We start from the raw sequence: 20,201 nt of genomic DNA, 5'->3' as shown, positions 1-20,201 counted from the left end.
CTGCCCTTAGACAAGGCTCTGAGGATGGTCGATGCTGCGGTTCAGCTCCATCCTCGGGGAGACGAATGCCGGGTTTGGCTGGAGCAGCAGGAATTCACCTGCAGCAAATAGAACAGGAGCCGATGAAGCCGCTCCCGGCCAGCCCATCCTGCACCACTCCCACCCTGGCTCCAGCACCCGCAGTTCGGCACATCCACAAGCCCTGGGCCAGCGTGGGCCAGGCCGTCAGGTGGGATTTGATTCAAACTCTCCATCTGTCAGGGCCCGCTGTGATTGTTTTAATGGCTTATTTCAGCTCGACCTATATAAGCAACTAAGGGCGGAGGGCAAAGCTTTGACACAACCATTCCCCCAAAAAGCAGTAGATGCTCCGTGCCTGACGGCTGCGTCCCCTCTCCCAGCAGCCATCCCCACCGCCGCCTCGGCCCCCCCATGCTGTTGGGAATGAGCGCCTGTGGCAGGAAGGCGCTGACCCTGCTCAGCAGCGTGTTCGCCGTCTGCGGCCTCGGCCTCCTGGGCATCTCCGTCAGCACCGACTACTGGCTCTACCTGGAGGAGGGCATCGTCCAGCCCCAAAACCAGACGGCGGAAATCAAACTGTCACTGCACTCGGGGCTCTGGAGGGTCTGCTTTCTGGCAGGTATGGCCTCCCTCCCAAAAATGTCCCCTGCTAAGGTGGTGTTTGCTGCTTGTCAGCAGCGTATCACAGGAAAGGGTTGGGGAAAATAGGGTTTCTGGAGGCTCTGCCCATCTTTGCTTCCAAATTTAGGCACAACCTGAGTTTTGCCATCACCCCGCACCTAGTTTTAATAATCAGATGGATAAATGTGCCTTTGCATGCAGGCTTTGGGGGAGTTTGCTGCTGCCGTGCCAGACCCCGCTGCCCCCCGTCCCACTCTGTCCCAGCACTGCAGCCACGGTGCCTTAGGCAGCAGCTCAAAACTTTCCTTTTTGTCCCTGCAACATTTAGATTCAGGTCAGCTGGACTGTTCCCTCCATCTGCGCCAAGTTTGATGAAGCAACTTGGCTGCAGGGATGGAGTTGAATAAAACCCAAGGGAATGGGAATCTCAAAGTGACCGATCTGAAATGTCACGAAGTTTCAACTGCTGCTTCAAAAAAGTCAGGGGAATGAGGAGCTCTGATACCGCCCGTGGGGTGACCTTAAACCCTCTGGCTTCAGGGTTCACCGTTTTGTGTACAAGGGAATCGTTTTGCACAAGGGCGATGGTAGTTAAAGAGATGCCGTTCTTCATCCCCAAACACTCACACCCAAGATGGAAGCAGCACCAAAAAGCAAGATTGTTTTTATGTATGCACTGAAATTAATTTTAAAGCCACTCTCTCCCCCACCAAAAATGAACAAACAAACATACTGCAGGTGTGACTCGGTCTGTGTTTGCTGCAGGGGAAGAGCGTGGCCGGTGCTTCACTATCGAATACGTCATGCCCATGAGCATCCAGCTGACGTCTGAATCCACAGTCAATGTCCTGAGTAAGTGGTTCAGTGAGGTCTTATTCTTTGCATCCTGCAAAGCACCAAAGGGTCACTAAGGATACCCCCAAGATATCCCCTGTGTCCTTGTCAAAGACGCTCCTAGTTCCTTGACAGTGTTACCATGCAAGGATGCAACTACATTTTTTCCTATATGTGGATTACCCACTACGCTCCTAAGCCTTTGGGGACATCCCTTTCTAATGCTTGTGATGCTCACAGAGGCTCTAAGCTGTACAATTTCCCATCACTGGCTATTCAGCACTGGTGTTTATAGAAGTGTTTGCTTTGTAGTCTCCTCTCTGTAATTTGCAGCTGTATTTAATCTGTAGCAGTCAATTTTACACATTACATAGTGGGATGAATTAAGGATGGAGTGTCACAGCTCTCATGATGAATTCTGCAGCCACTTCTGATTTAATAAATAGAAGCGTTCAGCAAACAGTTTTGCAGCAAAGCTAAAGAAAAATGCAGGGTCCGATGTTTTTTTCCTATGTAACACTTCCCAGAAACCCTCATAAATGAAAACATGATCAGATGTTTCCACAGCCAGACAGCCACCTCTTCACTTAGCTCATTAGCAAAGAGGGGAACCCTGCCAGGGGCTGGAGAGCAGTGCAGGGGCACCCACATTAACCAGGAGTGAGGAAGGATGCACGGTCAGAGAACAGCAGGACTGGAGCCCTCCCACTCAGCCAAGCCCATTTTTCATGCTGTGTGGGGAGGATTGACTTGTTCTTGATTTCCTCTGCTCCTCTGCCCCCAGAGATGATCCGCTCTGCCACCCCCTTCCCTCTGGTCAGCCTCTTCTTCATGTTCATCGGCTTCATTCTGAGCAACATCGGCCACATTCGGCCTCACAGGACCATCCTTGCCTTTGTCTCAGGGATATTCTTCATCCTGTCGGGTGAGTTTTGATAGATAGCATTTTCTCCTGAAAATCCTTGAGCATGGGGCACGTTTGCTTTTGTAGTTGCTGGTGCTCTCCTAACGCGCTGTGGTGGCTCCTTGTTGGAGTCATCACCCATGGGAGCTCCCAGCTTAGCCCTGCAGCCTGCCTGGGCTTTGCAGGCTGGAAAATCACCCAGCGCAAGACTCGTTTGTCACGATGGCGAGGAATGCAGGGGAAAGCATCCACCGCCCGTGCAGGAGCAGCTGCTGGGGGAGAGGATGCCTCTCATGGCATGTCAGTCGCGGGAGAGATCTGAAACTTCAAACTGCTCAGCCAGGATGTTTCTGCATGAGACAAGTGAATGTTTTATTCATGGCGTTGTGCTAGTGTTAAACAAATAGCTGTGACAGCCAAGCTTTGAAGCCAGCTCCTACCCGGTGCACACGGACTTGCTTAAGCAGGTAATGGTTTGACTGAAATGAGAGGAGTGCCCTGGGTTAGCTCAGCAGGAAAGCAGCCTCTTGCCCTAGTTATTTCAAGCACACTTCCACAGTTTTACACTTTCACCCATAAGTCAGGTCTTAAAGGAAGGCGCTGCTTCATCAGCTCCATCCCTGAAGTGTTTCCTGCTGCCCTTCTCTTTGGTTTTTCCCCAGGTCTGTCCCTGGTGGTGGGGCTGGTCCTCTACATCTCCAGCATTAACGACGAGATGCTGAACAGGACCAAGGACTCGGAAACATTCTTCAATTACAAATATGGGTGGTCGTTTGCCTTCTCTGCCATCTCATTCCTTCTCACGGAGGTACCCAGCAGCTCTCAAGTCTCTGTAAAAAGCGTATCCTGTTCTCGGGGCGGGGGGGAGTGGGCATTGAGGCTGTGAGCAAAAAGAGGACTCGGGGTTTAAGGGTAGGCTATGAGGACAGATGGGTAATATATAGTATGGTGGGAGACATACAGTGGGGATAGACCCCAAGCCTGGAGTGCTGACGGGGCATTTCATCACTATTCGATGCCAAGCATGACGTGCAGAGGAGGAGGAGATGCAGTTGTGCCACGTTCTATACTACACGGATCCAAGGCACAGGGTGGTAAAGTAATTGCCCTCAGAAGCCCTTGTGCATTGTCAGCAGAGCAAAAAAAAAAGTTATTTATATTTTTGTTGTGTTTTGGTGGTGGTGGAGAAAGCAACCGTTGGCAGGGTGAGCATCAGGCCGTGTCTCTCTCCCCTGCAGAGCGCTGGGGTGATGTCTGTTTACCTGTTCATGAAGCGATACACAGCCGAGGACATCTACCGACCTCACCCCGGCTTCTACCGTCCCCGTCTGAGCAACTGCTCCGACTACTCGGGGCAGTTCTTGCACCCGGACGCGTGGGCGCGGGGACGCAGCCCTTCGGATATCTCCAGCGAGGCGTCGCTGCAGATGAACAGTAACTACCCGGCTCTGCTCAAGTGCCCCGACTACGACCAGATGTCCTCATCCCCGTGCTGAGCCCCGCCGCCCCTGCGCCCACTCCCACCCAAGCGCCGATGGTCGCCGTGTCCTGACTCTGTTTGTCATTTACTTTTTAGGCCACTCTTTCAGGCCAATTCTCTATTTATAGGAGCATAAATATAACCGGAGAGATTGGTTATATAACCAATAATTTAACCTAGAGAATTGGGATATTTTCCTTTCTGTGGGTGTTTTCTTTTTTTTTTTTTTTCAATTCTTCCCTGCATAACTAAAAATCTCTCCAAAGTCCTCTTCTTTCAGCTCATCCCGCTGAGCAAACAGCAGTTCTGCCTGGGGGATAAATCCAGGGCTGGACTTGAGAGCAGAAAAAAGAAAATAGAGTAGAACTAAGGAAAAAAAAAAAAAAAAAGTGTATTTTTTGGTTTAGGTAGGCTGCAAAAGTTTGTGCATTTGACTGTATCATTTAATTATAGATTTACTGGCATAAGTGCCAGCAGGCATAAAAGATTTGTGTAAGTTTCCAAGAAATAGCCATCATTAGAAAAACATAAATTTTGTCTTGATTCAATATTTACTGATGGATATCTCTCATTGCTGGATATCACTTTTAACCAGGCTCTAGGGGGAAATAGCCATCTTTCTCAGCTATACCTCATCGGGCTTAGACACAAGCAGGTTGTTGTTTCTCTATGGCCACTTGCAAGCTCTTGCTTAAGTGTCCCATGCCCAACTGGAGGCATTGCAGCCCTGGGGTGTCCGGGCTGTTGGTGTGGCTCAGGCACCCACGTTTCCTCTGCCATCCAGTAGACTGGAGGTTTGAAGACTGGCTGGGAGAATTTCGAGTGGAAAACTACCTAAAAACCTTCCCATAGGAAATATTAGATGCAGGATTTCGGGAGAAATTATGGCCAGAAGAGCAAATTATTCCAGTGAAAGGCAAGATCCCAAGCTGGTGTAAAGTGATGTAGCTGAAATTAATAGCACTGGTCCACTGTAGCAAAGTAGTTGGCTTATATTTCATTTTAGCAAGAAAATGGTATTTTTAGCTGCTTTTTTGTGTGTATGAGCCTTATTTTGAGGTTTTCAGGTTTAAAAATTTATATAATGCTTTGGCATTTTGGTCTTAGGCAGCTGCCAGGGTGAGAGCATCACTTTGCTTGGAAACAGAGGGCAGGGAATGAAAAGGCTGTGCTCCCTTGTGCGCTCCTGTGCAAGCCATGAGCTTGTCTCCTCGAAGGAGAAAGAGCTTTGTCCAAACTTTATTTCTGTTCTTGTTATTTAAAACCTTTCAGAAAATTTCCTTTCTGTAAAACAAAACCCTCCAGGGATTCTTGGTATATTTGAGCTCATTTTGTCTTACTGTAATTGAAACATACAGAATATACGCCCTTTTAACCTCATTTGTAGCATACCGTGTAATGAATGTTGTACCTCTTTGTTATCCTTTCTTTTTAATTTTATTTTTTCTTTATTATTATTTATAAACTACTCCAAAGTAGGGTCCAAGTCCTGGTGCAGCATCACTGTTTGCATCAACTCTGGTGCCCATCCCATGGCACCTCACTGAAGCACATATATCCAGACAACTCTTGAACAGGATTTTTCCTCTTCAGTCTCTTCAGATAAGTAAGTAACATATATCTAGTCTAGCTGACTCATAATTTGCTAAGTTTTAAAACCAGGGCATCTTTTTGTAGACACAGTTGTATTTACCCTCAGTTTTTGTATTACCCTCAAGCGTCTGTTTTCTCATTTTAAACCCCAGTTTGTAAGTGCTATGTGACAGGTTCGCTGCCGGGAAGGTTCAAGCATTAAAGTACAAGCCAGTCCCACCATCCAGCAGTAAATCTTGCTGGTCCTCATCTGTTCACCCCAGCCAGATAAACCATCAGTTTTCTGCTGGAATCTCTGTGTTTGGTGTGAATTAGGCTCCAAGAAAGCACCGGAGTTCACGGCGATGATCTTGCATTTGCAAAGCCCTATCTAGTTTTCTGAGCTTGATGTTAGTGGTTTCTGGGGGCTCAGAGACAGTTGCCTTTGCATCTTCCCCTTGATGGACCCTTTATATTCTCAGCCCTTCTCGGAAGGGAGACCTTCAGGATCACCAAAACCACTGATGCTCGGAGGCCTGAGGGCTGTCCCACACGGCTACATCCCCCCACACCAGGGAGTTGTTTAGTGTGGTTAATCCTTTACAGCATCATGAGACAACCCCGTCCCTGAGTGGAATTTTCCTTTGTACTGATTAAATACAGAATTATTCATTTTATAAATTAAAATGTCTGCCTACATAAGCAGAAGATGTGAAAAAAACTTCATGCCTTCCTCAAGGCCCCAGAAGATTTAGCAGAGTCTAGGGGCAAATTAGAAAAGTAATTACTTTAATTCATTGGAGAGGTTGTCATCATGTGGCTGCATTTGTGAGCCCAGGAGTTCGCACGTCCACCCAGTGAGACAGGTCGTTCGTACGTGCAGGACTGCCAAAAGAAACCTGTCAAAGTAAGTGTTTGCTGTTGGTCCAGTAAATACTGGTTTGAGGCAGGAAAATGAGGTGCTTGGTAAAGCGTGGGCAACCGTGGTTGTGCTGCCAGGTGGTGTTGCTATCACACCAACAGTGCCCAGCATGGCAGCAGCTCTCGGCAAGGCAAGGATGGCTGTGGGCCTCTGCATGCAAGTATCACACCTTCACTGACTGTGGAGAAACTTCTCCTGAAAGGAGGTTATGGTGAGGTGGGGGGTCAGTCTCTTCTCCCAAGTAACAAGTGACAGGACAAGAGGAAAAGGCCTCAAGTTGCACCAGGGGAGGCTTAGACTGGACATTAGGAACAATTTCTTTACTGAAAGAGTAGTCAAACATTGAAACAGGCTGCCCAGGGAAGTCCTGGAGTCACCGTCTCCAGGAGGTGTTCAAATAAACGTGTAGATGTGGCACTTCAAGACATGGTTTGGTGGGCATGGTGGTATTAGGTCAACAGTTGGACTTGATGATCTCAGAGATCTATTCCAAGCTTATAATTATGATTCCATGATATGATTGATTCTCCAGAGCCTCTGAGGCACAGAGACATGAGCTTGGCATGGGCTAGGTGATGGGGTGAGCTGCAGAGCCCAGTCACCCTGTGAGGTCCTTCTCCTCCAAGCATCACCCTGTGGCTGATGTTCTTCACAGCAATAAATGCTCAGTAAATAAATGTAGTACCCCCTTAGGACCCCTACTGATCATTTAAACACCTCTCCTACTCCTCTGTCATGGTTTCACCCCACCTTAATCTCTGTTACGCCACATCCTTCACTCCCTGAATAACACCCCTCGGTTGCCTCTATTGATCTGTCTCCCACCCCTATTTCAGTGCCAGGCTCGTGCTGTGTCCTTTCTGTGTCTGTCACTTGGATTACAATAAATGAAAAGTGGAGTTTGAGGATAAACTAAATTTTAGTTCAAGCTAAACTAAAACTAAAACCATTAAATTGGAGATTTAACCCCTACGAGACTGAAGCCATGAAACTTGCCACCTGTGTTGCCGATGGGATGAGTCAAGCGGCTCACGGGCCTGTAGGAAGGTAATTGCTCATTTGATGCTTCGCAGCAAACTGTTTGCACTTAGAAGCCAAAATAATCTCTTGTTTTGCATGGATGACTAATTGGTGTCAGACCATTTGTGCGTGTGGCTGTGTCTGCTTGAACTATAGCGTCAGAGCAAATTACTGGGGTTAAGGGTTAAATAAAAATGTGACGCTGCCTGATCCACGCTGCTCCCTAGTGCTGCTCGGGACTGCATCAGGCTGAGGCTTTTTCTGTCCCTGCCATGGGCCTCCCACATGGCACATAGATCTATCCCGCATCCTGGGTGCCATATGGAGTTCACAGCACCGGGAGGGATGGATGGTAACTGAAGAAACCGCATGTGGGAGGTGAGCAAGACCCCAGCCCGCACAGCTCAGGGGAAGCTGGTTGGGAAGCTGGGCGTTGAGAGACCTTCTTGGGAACTCCAGCGAGCCACCCTCCCCCTGTGTGTTTGGGATTTTTAAGATCAAATCCCTTTTCTGTAAGCCCAGGGAGGCATTTTGTGTGGCCTCTATCTCCTGAGACATGGAAAATCCTCTCTGCAAGCATCTCCCCTCCCACCCCCAGGACATGCTCTCCTCGTTGCACCCTTACACTATGTCATTTGCATGGCCCCAGGTGTGATGGGGACCCAGTGGGAGTAGGCTCCATTTGCCCATTAGTTAGGAGTGTCCTGAAAACCCGTATGGAATCACGAGGTATGGATGCAAGAGGTTCATTAGAGACCAATCACAAGCAGTAGTTAAGTAGTCAGGAATAACAAGGCTGTGCTCGATCATATTCTTCCCTTAGCTGCTGCTAGAGCAGCTTGTGGCTCCAGAGGCCTTTCTTGCACACTGGAAAAAAATATCATTATATATATATATAAATCAACATATAGGTACAGCTGAAATGCCCTCCAGTGCTGCTCCGCTTGCACCTGGGTTGCTAGTGGACACAAGCAGCCACTGGGAAGATTAAGGTCAGGCAAGAGGCCCTGCTGGGCAGTAACCCCTTCCCAGCAGGGATGCAGACCAAGAGCACTGCTGAGATGTTTCAGCTGCTGGTGAAGCTGCTGCTGTGGTGAGGTGAGGTTTGGGCAGGTATTTTGGGGCAGCTTGGTCGTGCTCTTATTCAGGAGGATGGCATGGAGCTGTTGTTCAAGTGAGCAGGGGAAGAGCAAATCCCTACAGCTGGGGAAGCTCCAGACGAAACTTGCTGTTGCCTGCTCTGGACATGTGACTGAAGACCTGTGCCCTTTCACCAGCTTCCAGCAGACAGGACCCAAAGGCGTTTGATTAGGGTGGGTTTCAGCCACGTATCAGCGTGGCAGGGTAAAGAGCTGGCTCAGACACGGTGCACGCAGTTTGGGGGTTTCTAGTACACAGTGCTCTGCTCGCAAGGCCTTGTGTTGCATTATTAATACTATTTGTCAGGGTTGTATATTCATTTTCCCAAATGCTAGTTAGCCCCACAGGCTCTTCAAGGTGTGTTAAGAAATTAAATAGCCTTATTCCTCCCTGCTGATAGCTTGTTAGCTGTGCAGAACTGGCATGCTCGTGGCGGGGATGCTGTGTGAACAGGCTAAATAGTCACCCAAGTAAACACTCCTCTACTAATGAGAAGTAGCTGAGAGATATTTATTTTCTTCTACCTTCTTTCCTTATGAGATTTGTTTATTTACTTCTGATTGTTTTCCCACCACAACAGATTGACATCCAAACCTAACTAGAAATATCAGCATTTTCCCTGCTTGCATTTCTCATCCAGTTTTAGAGCCTCCCGGTGGGGTCTCCTTCACCCCGCTCCAGCATCCCTCACTGCACAGGCTGGGTTGCTCCTCCAGCTCTCTCTCCCCGAGAACCACATCAGCTCCTTAACTTTTCCTTCTGCAAGTTGGCTGTACCACTGCTGTCCTGTACACATTAAAGCTGTGAGTTCTGGGGCGGGGAGCAAGGTGTCCCCAGCGCCTCGGCTGCTCTGTGGGTTCCACTCCTCATGCCCTGCCATGGCCGTGGAGCTCAGCTGACCTTTTCTCCGTGCACCTCAGGGTTTCTGTCTATTGCTGTTGTGTGGATAGCAAACTGCAACCTGTTCCCATGGATACAGTAGACTATAGAAAGGGAAGAGCTGCCTCTTTGCTTTATCTTCATGTAAGGCTTTATATACTTCAGATTTTGGATTGTGGTGACCTCAGCGGACAGTGGCTCCAATGGGTAGGCGACGGCTGCAGCGATTACCCTGTGTATCTTTAATTGCAAACCAGCCCCCTAGCCCTCAAAAGGAAAGGAGAGGTGGCTCTGGGCAGCGTGGGACTGCCCATCGCCTGGCCCTCCCCGCAGCTGCAAAGTACGTGCCCGGGTCACATTGATTTTGGTGACAGGCACTGCAGTGCTGAGTATTGTGCCCCCATGCCCCACAGGTGATGCATGGAAGGGCCTTTAACCAGTCGGTCATGCTGGTTTGTGCCACAAATGATTCCAGTGAAAACAGAGATGGATGAAGAGGAGATGGTGCTGTCAGCATTGCTGTCCTGTAGCCTGGTGCCCACATCCTTCTTGTTTTCACAACACTTCATCTTTGAGGCTTTGGTCAATTCAGTCTTCTGGTAAACTTTGTAGGGGAAAGATTTTTTTTATTATTTTTTTTTGCAACACAGGAAAGCGGTATTTCAGCCAAAAGATTAGCCCCACTCCATTGTGTTGCCAGACTCGTATCCCAAGGGCTGAATTTGAGGAATACATTGGCTCTCACTGGATGTTTTCAAGCCCTGAGCAGTTTGTACCATGGTGTTCTGCAGGATCTGTGCAGCATTCTTAATCAAACCATCTCAGAAATCCCTAAGCCTCACCCCTCTCTCCATTTCCAGTGGAAGCAGAAGTATTCACACACAAATTGTGATTAATATGCCTTGAAACTATGCAGCACCAGCATTCAAGGTTATTCCCCGACAAGCCATCATTTTTGTCATCGGCTCCAGATAAATGTTCTGGCTGCGATGAGATGCAGCTGCTTTTCATTTTTAATGTTAGGGCAGTGTGAATTCATTTTTCTGAGGCAAACCATGTGTGACTGGGGTGCAGGGAAGGTGTTTGATGACTTGGGCCCTTTCAGGTTTGCAGCTGCTTAAACTGAGGCTGATGGAGCTCAGGCTGCTCAAAGGGCCGCATGAGCCAGCATGTTTGGGTCTTGTTTGAATTGCTTATTTTGGAGCAAAGCCCCTATTACCCCAGCTAGTCCCAACTGCCATCAAGCACCTGTAAATCTGCATGTGGACAAATCCCCAGACCTGAGATTCAGATCTCTGTTGCTAATCAACAAAGTGCATAGGCACATGTTGAAATCCCTTGGACTCCAGCAGGATCCACCTCAGAGCCAAAATTCAGCCCAAGCAAAGCTCTGCTGAACAAGAGCTGTCTTTGTGGGCACGTTTAAAAGCACCTGGCAGCAGGCTTCTGTGATAGCAGAGCTGGAAGGCACAGAAGAGGAGACAGTAAAGAGGCACGACCATGAATTTCTATTTTCCCACAGTGATAAGATCTTTAATGAGGTGCATGTTCACAAAAATGTAACCCTGAGGTTCTCGCATCTGCCTGGCATCTTGACACACGCCAGCTTCCTGCTGCAATTTCAGGGGGAAAATCTGCTAAGAAAGCTGAAAGGTGTTATTTAATTAATAACAGCTAATTTGAGTAAGTACCAAGATGTCACACCTTCTCTGGAGGTGAGCTTGGTGGTTTTGCCTCCGTGGGGAAATGGGAGGTTTCAGAAGCCAGGGGACACGATCAGTGTCACGCACACGAGCAAGGAGCAGCAGTGTATTGAGTCGCAGCATGCTGTCATGCCAGTACAGGTCAGATCCTGCTCATTTCTTTATATTTAATAAGTAAATCTGTGGTATTTAGGTTTAGCATAACTAAGTGCTGTGTGGGCCTTAATGCTGGTTTAATCTGTCTCCAGCTCAGCTCATCAAAGGCTGCTGAAGTGAGGGGCTAAGTGTGGCATTCCATGGCACTTGCAGAGGCTGCATAGTGCCCGGCCAACATCTTACATTGAAATAATACAGCTTTTAAAGCTGCCTTGCTTCAATACTAGACAAGTTCACACATCTGAGTGAAAGCTCTTATTTACCCTTGGAAAGCAAATAGTGTTTTATTTTAACAGGAATTACAGGGTCTCTTTCTTGAGAGAGCATCCCCAGTTCTTGCTGGGTTTAACAAACTTTGGAATGACCAATGTTTGTCCAGGACAATAGGATTATATATTATTTAGCATTATTATTCATAATTTAGATAAACAGAGAAGGTCTCTGTAGCAGTGCAGAACATGTACATATAAAATCCCCGTCAAATTATTTATTTCCATATAAATTATGTACTGTCAAAACTGCTCTACTGATCTGAAGGTTAAAGGCTTCATCACAGAAATGTAGCAGCTCCCCATCATTTCAATCAGAATGTGATTATTTACAGGAAAAAAAGCATCCTGGTGGGTGTGGATTTCCTACTGATCTTCCTCAGCAGCTCTGTCTGACTTAGAAAAGCTGAAATAAATGAAATAAAAATACAAATGTACGTTTGTTTTATCTCCCCGTAAAAAGTAGGTCATATCCCCAACTGAGCTGTATTTTATTCATGTAAATACATTTTTACAATTAAAAATGCAACGAAAACTACATTCACATCAACAGAGCTGAGCCTGGTGAAACCGGGCTAGGGCCGAAGCCTGGGCTTCCTCAGGGCACAGCCCCGCTGCCGGACGGGCAGGTCCCTCACTCCTCTGCCAGGGGTACAGGGCCCCAAACCACCAGTTTAGGAACAGGAAAGCTGAGCGAAGCAGGAGAGGAGTGAAAGCACTTAAAGCTCTCCAGATTGAGCTTCATATAGGAGTAATTATGGCTGCTATTTTAAGGCGTTGTTTAATAACGTTAAACTGATGACAGCCTGAGATTATAACACTGCCACCTCCACAATCCTGGGGGCTTTTTCTTTCCCCCCGCCCCCCATCAGCTCTGGTATATTTGCATTTCTCCAAGCCTGTGTTACCAATTATCATTCTCAAGAGGCTCTTGAGCAAGCTGGGAATTGCTTTGCACAAGGGGAGAAGACGAGGCGTTGAAGTACCACAGCCATTAGCCCCTCTCACGATATGGACCTAGAACATGTGTACAAGGAGCAACATCCACATTTTCGTTTGGCCCAGTAAAATATTTTGGGGCAAATCAGAGCTGTTTACAAAGGGGCTGAGAGGTCACCCTGCAGGTACCACCCCGTGCAGTGACCCATGGCTTGCGTGGGGCTACAGCCCGTGGGAAAACACACCTTTGCAGTAAACCATGGTTTGGCTGCCTCAGTTTCCCTGTTTATAAAACAGAAACTGTGTTATTGATTGGCATATTGGTACCTTGGGAAGTTTGGATGAAATGTGTTGCCATTAGTATGCACACAGATAATTAATAATGTTTTTTTTCTGGAGTTTTAATATTTTGTTTGCACTGCATGGTAATTAGCACTGAGCTCCTCTTGGCAGGATGCTCCCTCCCCGGTGCGGGGCTGTGTCCTACCACTGCAACAGAAATTGGAGCTGCATATAGAAACTGCCATTAAGAGAGACGTCAGGGCTGTCCTGGGGACCTGCACAGCCAGAAAAATGAGGAGCCTGAAACAGAGACATGAGTCAAAAATGAGCTAGAAGGAATGGGGCTTTCTACCACATTTTCCTGATTTTCTGTTTCTTCATTTGTAATAAGAGCAAAAAAAACCAGGGTCCAGCCAGCCTTTGTTTGAGAAAGAAAGTGAGAAGATGATGCCCTGAAGCTCCTGAAGAGAGGTGTGCAAGGAGGGTTTCACAGCACCAAACCCAGACCGAGCCACACCAAGGCTGGGCTTTGGCCATCACCTCCTCTGCAGACGTCTGTGGGTCCTTAATGGGAGGGGGAAGAAACTCTATTTCCTCTCTTTGACCGAGTCTGTCCTTGTTCCAGGTGATGCCATTGAGCTTTTGTGTGCTGCAGTTTGGTTTGTTTCATTATTTCTCTTTGTTGTTGCTGGGGATAGAGTTGTCCTTTCCATGCACAACACCCTATTCCAGCCAGTGAGGGACAGCTGTCTTTCCTGCTCCATGCTGGAGCTGTATGGGAAACAACAGGTTGGGAAGATTAAAATGCTGTTTAAAGTAGGATGAAAATAGATCTGTCAACCTGTCCCATTTGCTCGAGGGTCTTCAGGTTTTGTTTGGTTGTTTGGTTGGGTTTTTTAAGATGTCAGGGAAGATGCTTGAAAATAAATTAGGTTTCATTTAGCTCAGAGTAACAATTAAAACTTGGAATGGTCAGGGCTTGTTTAGGCAAATCAATTAAAAGATTGGCACAGAAACGATGTGCACCTTTGTCATTCACTGTCCTAGTCAGTCTGGGAAACCTTTAGATGGGGATGTTCAAAGGTGAGACCACTAATATATATATATATATATATATACACACCTGTAACTGTCCTTTATGACGTTCTGGCTGGTCTCTAACCTGTGATATTGGGGTCTTCTCCCTGAGGAGGTTTTCTCCATCACCAGCTCTTCCAGTCTATCTCATTCAAAGCAATTTCATTCTGCGTCTCCAAATTCATCCACAGGAGTTTGAATGAGTAGGCACATCTCTCCACCCACTGGTAGACTTGAAGGCATCTGCATGTCCCACCCCAGGGGTGATGCCTTTCTATCAGTGAGGTAACCCATGGGAAGCGTGCAAGGGTAATTCCAGTGAAGTACAGGGTATTGAGAAACCCTTGTGAAGTACGGTCCCTATTTCATATTCCCTCATTGATGGAGTTAATGTTTTTCGTGATTTACAATGACATTGAGACAAAACACCAGCTATTTAAAACATCAAAGTGAAGCTTGGGAGACCACGGGTCACAGTGCAGAAGACATTTGACACAAGAGGACCCTTCAGTCCAGCAGCCAAAGACACTGCTGGGCCAGAGGAGGCTGGAATGGGACAAAATCCAACCAAACATTACAACTGTTAAAGAGAAGCTCCTTGTCTTGGCTTCAGCCCTGCTTCAGTGATGGTATTAAGGCTCTTGGGCTGCTCACCATGTCCTGGGCACACAGTGAGGCTCAGCAGCAGGCTTGCGAAGAGCCGTGGCTTCTGCGGCATCCCAGCTGCAGCGCTCATCATATCAAATATTCATGATCCAAATGGATGCAGAGAGCTCCCCCAGCCCGCAGCCCACCTCACTGGCAGGCTGCACTCCTGACAGCCAGCATCAGATCTGTACCAGCTGCGAGTGCTGGTCACAGGGACTTGAGGAACCCTCACTAACAAGGCTGAGGGAAGCCCCATGCATTGAAATATTGAAGAGTAGCCAGGACAGTTCCCTGGTAACTACACCGAGGAGACCAGTCCTGTACTGGTGGCTCTGTGTGCACTCGCATCCACGGTTGCAAGAAGCAGCCTCCCGAAAGCAGCTCAGCAGTTCCAAATGGCGATGGGCAAGGCTCGTTGAACAATTTGCGGTGCAGGTATCTGACAGGGCTGTGTGACAGCACCTGGCACTACTAAACCACCGCTGGGCCCTCCCTCCCCTAACACCCCAAAGGATTTCTTGCTGCAGAGAAGTTCTGTGCAGGGAGCTGCAGAGAAAGCTGGGATAAAATCCACTTCTCCTCCAGTTTCTTCTCCTGCTGGCCCCTGCCCGATGTGTCTCACTGCCCATGGGCTCGCCAGTGGCTGGGTTCCATGGACAAAACAGGGTCTCAGCATGAGCCCTGTGCTCCCTGCCCAGCTTATGCTGGTTTTCAGCACTGAAAATTCATGACCTTATTTTTCCGCCTTGCAAACTGCACCAGGATGCCAAGTGCTCCAACTGAGAGGTGCTGGCACCGCTGGGATGAGCAGGGCAAGGCTCGTCACCAGGCAGCAGCCTGACGGGGCCCTTCTGCCTGGCACGGCTGTGAAAAACACCTCTGCCAGCTCCAGCGCTTGCGCCTGGCCCAGGCAGGGATTGATCATTAAATATCAGCCACAAGAGAATCCCCATCCGTTCTCCCTTCATGAAAGACGTAACAGGTTGTAAAGTTCCTCATTCATTCCAGAGACAGAAAAGCTGAAACCCAGAAGATTTGAAGTGTAGGTTTATGAAAGTTTTTAAGTTAAGTAGAAGGGAATTTTTTAAGTTAAAAGATCAGTATGTGAAGCAGTTTCCACCCTGAACTACTCATCATTGGGATGCTGAAACGCTGTGTTACAGAGCGGCTTTTTAACTCTTCCCTCCCCCCCTTAGGAGAAAATGGCTCTTTAGGGGGCTGGGGCTGGGGCTGGGGGGTCCCGCTCCCTGCAGCAGCCCCGCAGCCCCCGCTGCTGGGTTCGCAGCACCCTCTCCTGCTCCTACAGCGAAACAGCAGCCCGGGCAGGCGGGGAGTAGATCCCAGAAATTGCTTTTCCCATCTCCAGTGATCTGTAAAGGCTCCTCAGTGACACTGAGCCCCGTTGTTAGTTTCTGGGAACACAGGCTGCTGAAAAAACCCGCTGAAACTCCTTCTGGAGAGGCAGCGGTGCTGCTGTCCTCTAGAAACCATGCTTCTCCTGTACAAAGTACTTTTTCCAAATAACAAAAGCAGAGCTCAGAGTCCTCACTCCGATGTAGCTTCCACAGACAGTCAGGCTTTTGCCAGAGCAAAAATATTTTTTAAAAACCCCAAAGACTGGAGTAGGCTCAGCTAAAAAATACGTAGTTATAAAATACTGTTTCAGAGCACTGAGGAATTAGCCCATGTAACATCAGGGAAATCTGCTGCCACAGTGACACGAGTGTGTGCCTGGAGCAATTAACGCAGGCAAAGAAGTGTAAAGTCACTTGGCCGGTGACAAAAAAGTGTTGCTCTGGGACCAAGCAGTGACCGAAGAGGAGGTAAGTGACACCATCACCATCTCCTTGCAGTGCATCCGCTTTGGTCCTGCACTGCCACAGTCCCGCTGCAATCTCTCGCAGAGGCTCCTGCTCTGATCTAAATCTGCTGAATCGGTAGAAAACCTGGGGCTGCTGGAGGGATGTGAAAGATTCTGTTAGGGAAACTAACACTTTCACAAGCAGCGAAACAACCACCAGAGCCTGGTTTCGCACTGACCTGTGACTTGCAGTGGATTCTCTGATGGCTGGTGCAGGTGAATTCTTGAAGCAATCCTTCCTCCAGGAGGGGTATTTAGCACCTTCATCTTCTTTCATCCAGCTATTTGCAGTGACTTTGTGGCACTCCGGTATTATTCCAGCTCGTATAGTACATCAAAGTGAAACAGCTCAAAGTTCAAAAGGTGTAGAAAGAGACTGACATGTCAACAACAGTCATGCAAAGTTACGGACACATAAACACGCACAGAGCCAGCATGGCAGACTGACCACACAAAGCACCTTTTCTTCGGAAGGAAGCGTTAAAAAAAAAAAACCCTGAAAATTTTATGAATTCTTAGCAGACAGGGAAAGTGCTGTGAGCAGGAATACAATATGAAAGAGCTTTAGGGCAGAATGAAGGACCTCTGAAGTGCCACTCAAGTGGTACCATGACAGGGGAAATGGAGCACCTTGGAGCAGATAAAGCCAAACGAAGTGTGGGCTTGGAAAAATGAAGCAGAAAGCGCAGAAGCAAAGGAGCCACTTAAATCAGCATGGAGGAGCAAGAGAGAGGGGGGCCAGCACCTAACCCTGTGCTGGTGGTAGCTGAAGAGAGGAATCAGGAACTTTCTGGTAAAAACATAGCAGCAAATATCGAGGTAAAACTTTTCCTGCAAGCCTTAGAATCCCCTGCATGGTCTTCCCATCCCTCCTGCCTCACACACGGTGGAGGGCATCTTGGAGCTGAATAATTGATTTTGTTCTGTGTTTTCCACTCCTCGGTGGCTCTGAGCATCAGGTCTGGCAGGGAACCCTGAACGACATGCTGACTGCAGGTGTCAGCCTCCAGTTGCCAGATGCTGTCACATGCGATTACTGAAGACTTCAGTGTACCCAGACTTCCTGCTCTGTAAAAATGCTGCTTTTACGGCATTCAAGAAAAAGGTATCACACTCCTGCCTTTGCTTAGACATTGGGGATACTCAGTGGTTACACTGTTGGATATGGGAAAGCAGAAGGGGAGCAAATGCCCCAAAGGAGGAAGAGCCTGCCACGGGGAATATCCTGCCCTTCTCTGGGTCCATAGCTCCAGGACAGGAACTTTATCATGTAATAATGGAGCAGTTTTTATTCTGGCAAAAGAGATGTGTCAATAAACACCTCTTTGGTGCGATTTGTGGCAGCTGAACTTTGATTTGCATGGCCTCTGCAACTACCTCGGGGATACAGTTACACACAACACATGGATTTTTGCTGACAAGAATTGAATGCCTCAGTGAGGACAGAATTGACCCCTCAGTAAATACTGCCCTGATAAAAGCTGCCTTGCATCAGCCAGGCTGCAACACTGGGCAGCTAAAGGTGGGTTGCTCCTGCTTAAACGTGGATGGCCTGAGACAGGGGGATAAGGGAAACAACCTGACCAAGTTACCTGACAACGGCTGGAGGAGGAGAGATGGGGCAGAAAATGTCTGTCATGTACAACGACAGATGAGTGTATCCTCCTGCATCCCACAGCGGCTGGCTGAGGACTGGAGCGTGGCAGGAGGAGATAGTGCAAAAAATTCCTTATAAAGAAGGATGTGCCAACACCAAGAATCCCCTTGAGTTTTCCTGTTATTGTTTTGAAAAGAAAACAAATGAAAATGTTTTTTATTATTAAAAGAGCCTGTCTCAGGAAGCTGAAGACCTCCTCAATATCTGCTTGCATTATTAAAGGGAATGAATCATTAAACGCACCTCGAGATGGAGTCATAGGTATCAGGATAAATCAATCCCTGGGAAAAAGAAGCACCAGCTGAGGGTCTTATTTGCAACTCCTCTTCAGAGCAATTTCGAGGTACACAGGCCCCTGCTACAGGAGGACACCTGGTGCCCTTCATACTCATAACCCCCACGCAGCGCTTAGCAGCACACAGATCGTGGGCTATGGGGAAAGCTGCTGCTTTCTGTACAGAAGCCATGGTCCATGGAGGAGCCCAGGGCTGGGTTTGGGAGAAACATAGCACTCTCTCTTTGTGACGGTGATAAAGGAAAAGAACAAGCATCAGCTCTCAGCAATAAGATACATTAGCATGACAGATGGCTTGCAGAAAAGGAAAAACTATCTCGGGTTTTCAGATTTGTGCTGACTGCGCCACAGCAAGGAACTATTCCAATTAGCATTTGTACAGAGTAATTGAGGAGCATTGAGAGTATCAACCCAATTTACCACCATTGTTGAGCAGTCATTGTTCTTGATTATTTTTCTCAATTATCCCTTCAGTCCCAAGTCCGGGGACAGAGAAAATACCACTTTGGGTTTTGCCTTCCTGTGCTGTATCCACTCTGCCCGCTCCCTTCCCGGGAGGGCACGCGGCGCGTGCCGAGCAGCTTTCCGAGCTGCAGCTCGCATCCCATCGGCGAAGGTAACGCAGTTTTCCTGGGCACCCGAGGTTATTCCTGCCTGGTTAAGCAAGTCCATCACAAAGCAAACATTGTGATTCATCAATATGGCTAAAGGCAACCGAGTTTTTAGCCATACGGCCACGTGCAGCTGTCATTTTGCATTGCCGTAACGCAAAACCAGCCCCGGCTTTCTCTGGAAGGAAATTCCTATCACCATCAAACGTACCTGGGGGAAATGCCTCTCAGCATGTGTGCTGGAAGCCACGGCCCTGGCACCCATCATTTATCTGTCTCCTTCTGTTTGTAAATTAGCCTTGAAATGCAAGTGCTTTTTCTGCTTACCGTGGTTATGTGCTGTGGCTGCAGCCCAGGCTCCGGCGCAGGGCACATGGGAGCCAGAAATCATCCCCTGACTCCAAAAACTCCTCTTACTGCTCCCTACCTACCAGACCTGCCCAAAGAAAAATGGGAAAAATACTCTTCCATGGAAGTTATACCCTTTCAGGAACAGAAGGTGGCAGACGAGTTTGCTTTGAGTGCCTGGTAGAAGTAGCTGTGATATTACTCGAAAGTTTAAAAGCATTTAATTTCTCACAGCAGGGCGTGGTGGCCGTGCCCACAGCCGGAGCCCCAGGCAGCAGCCCCACAGCGAGTGATCGGCTCTCTTGGGTTGACGGGTGCTTGGCCCAGGGTCTGTGCGGCAATGCTGGAAGTACAGCACCTTTCCCAGGGATATTCTAACCTTGGAAACAGGCCTGCGTTTGTTAAAGGCTGTGCATTTCTATTGTAATAAAAAAAAAAAAAAAAAAAAAAAAAAAAAAGATATTCACTATTTGCTAGCTCTTAGTGTTTAAGCTACAGCCACAGCAAAGAACTGGGTAAATCAGGACATAATACACCTTTCCATTTAAGACATTTTTCTCAGTGAATGCTTTTTTTGTAAGGTGCTTGTGTAGACAGCACCTAATGCACATCTGAGAATAGGGTGATGGAACTAATCCTGACACGATCCATGCAAGAGGCAGTGCTCCAGTGCAGCTAGAAGGAAACTGCCTTTATCTTTTATTTTTTTACTACGCAGGACAGAAATTTTTCCCTAGGGAAGACACCACTTCCCTAGGACTGGCTTTGCCCCATGGACAGCCGCAGGCTCTGCTCAGGGCTGGAGCAGCAGTGGGTCTCATTAGTGAGAAAGGGCAAAGCAAAGGCAGCAGACGCGGGTGCTCAGCCTGCTGCGCCCTCCCAGCCCCGATCAAAGCTCTCAGCTCTCCGCGCTGAGGACTGGCAGCCTCACCTCGCGTGGTCCCCGGTTGTTGCTGCTGGCC

General features: G+C 48.1%; 1 protein-coding gene across 1 annotated transcript; it reads left to right on the top strand.

Moving 5' to 3' along the window:
- Nucleotides 1–432: 432 nt before the first annotated feature.
- Nucleotides 433–3,876, top strand: CACNG5 (calcium voltage-gated channel auxiliary subunit gamma 5). Its single transcript, XM_086473742.1, has 5 exons — nt 433–640; nt 1,408–1,494; nt 2,261–2,401; nt 3,043–3,188; nt 3,619–3,876. The coding sequence occupies exons 1-5, from the start codon at nt 433–435 to the stop codon at nt 3,874–3,876; spliced, it is 840 nt and encodes a 279-aa protein (XP_086329868.1).
- The last annotated feature ends 16,325 nt before the right edge of the window (nt 3,877–20,201 follow it).

This window comes from Leptosomus discolor, chromosome 15, assembly GCF_034619465.1.
Source record: "Leptosomus discolor isolate bLepDis1 chromosome 15, bLepDis1.hap2, whole genome shotgun sequence".
Classification (NCBI taxonomy): Eukaryota; Metazoa; Chordata; class Aves; order Leptosomiformes; family Leptosomidae; genus Leptosomus; species Leptosomus discolor.
This window is presented reverse-complemented; position numbering and strand designations above follow the sequence as displayed.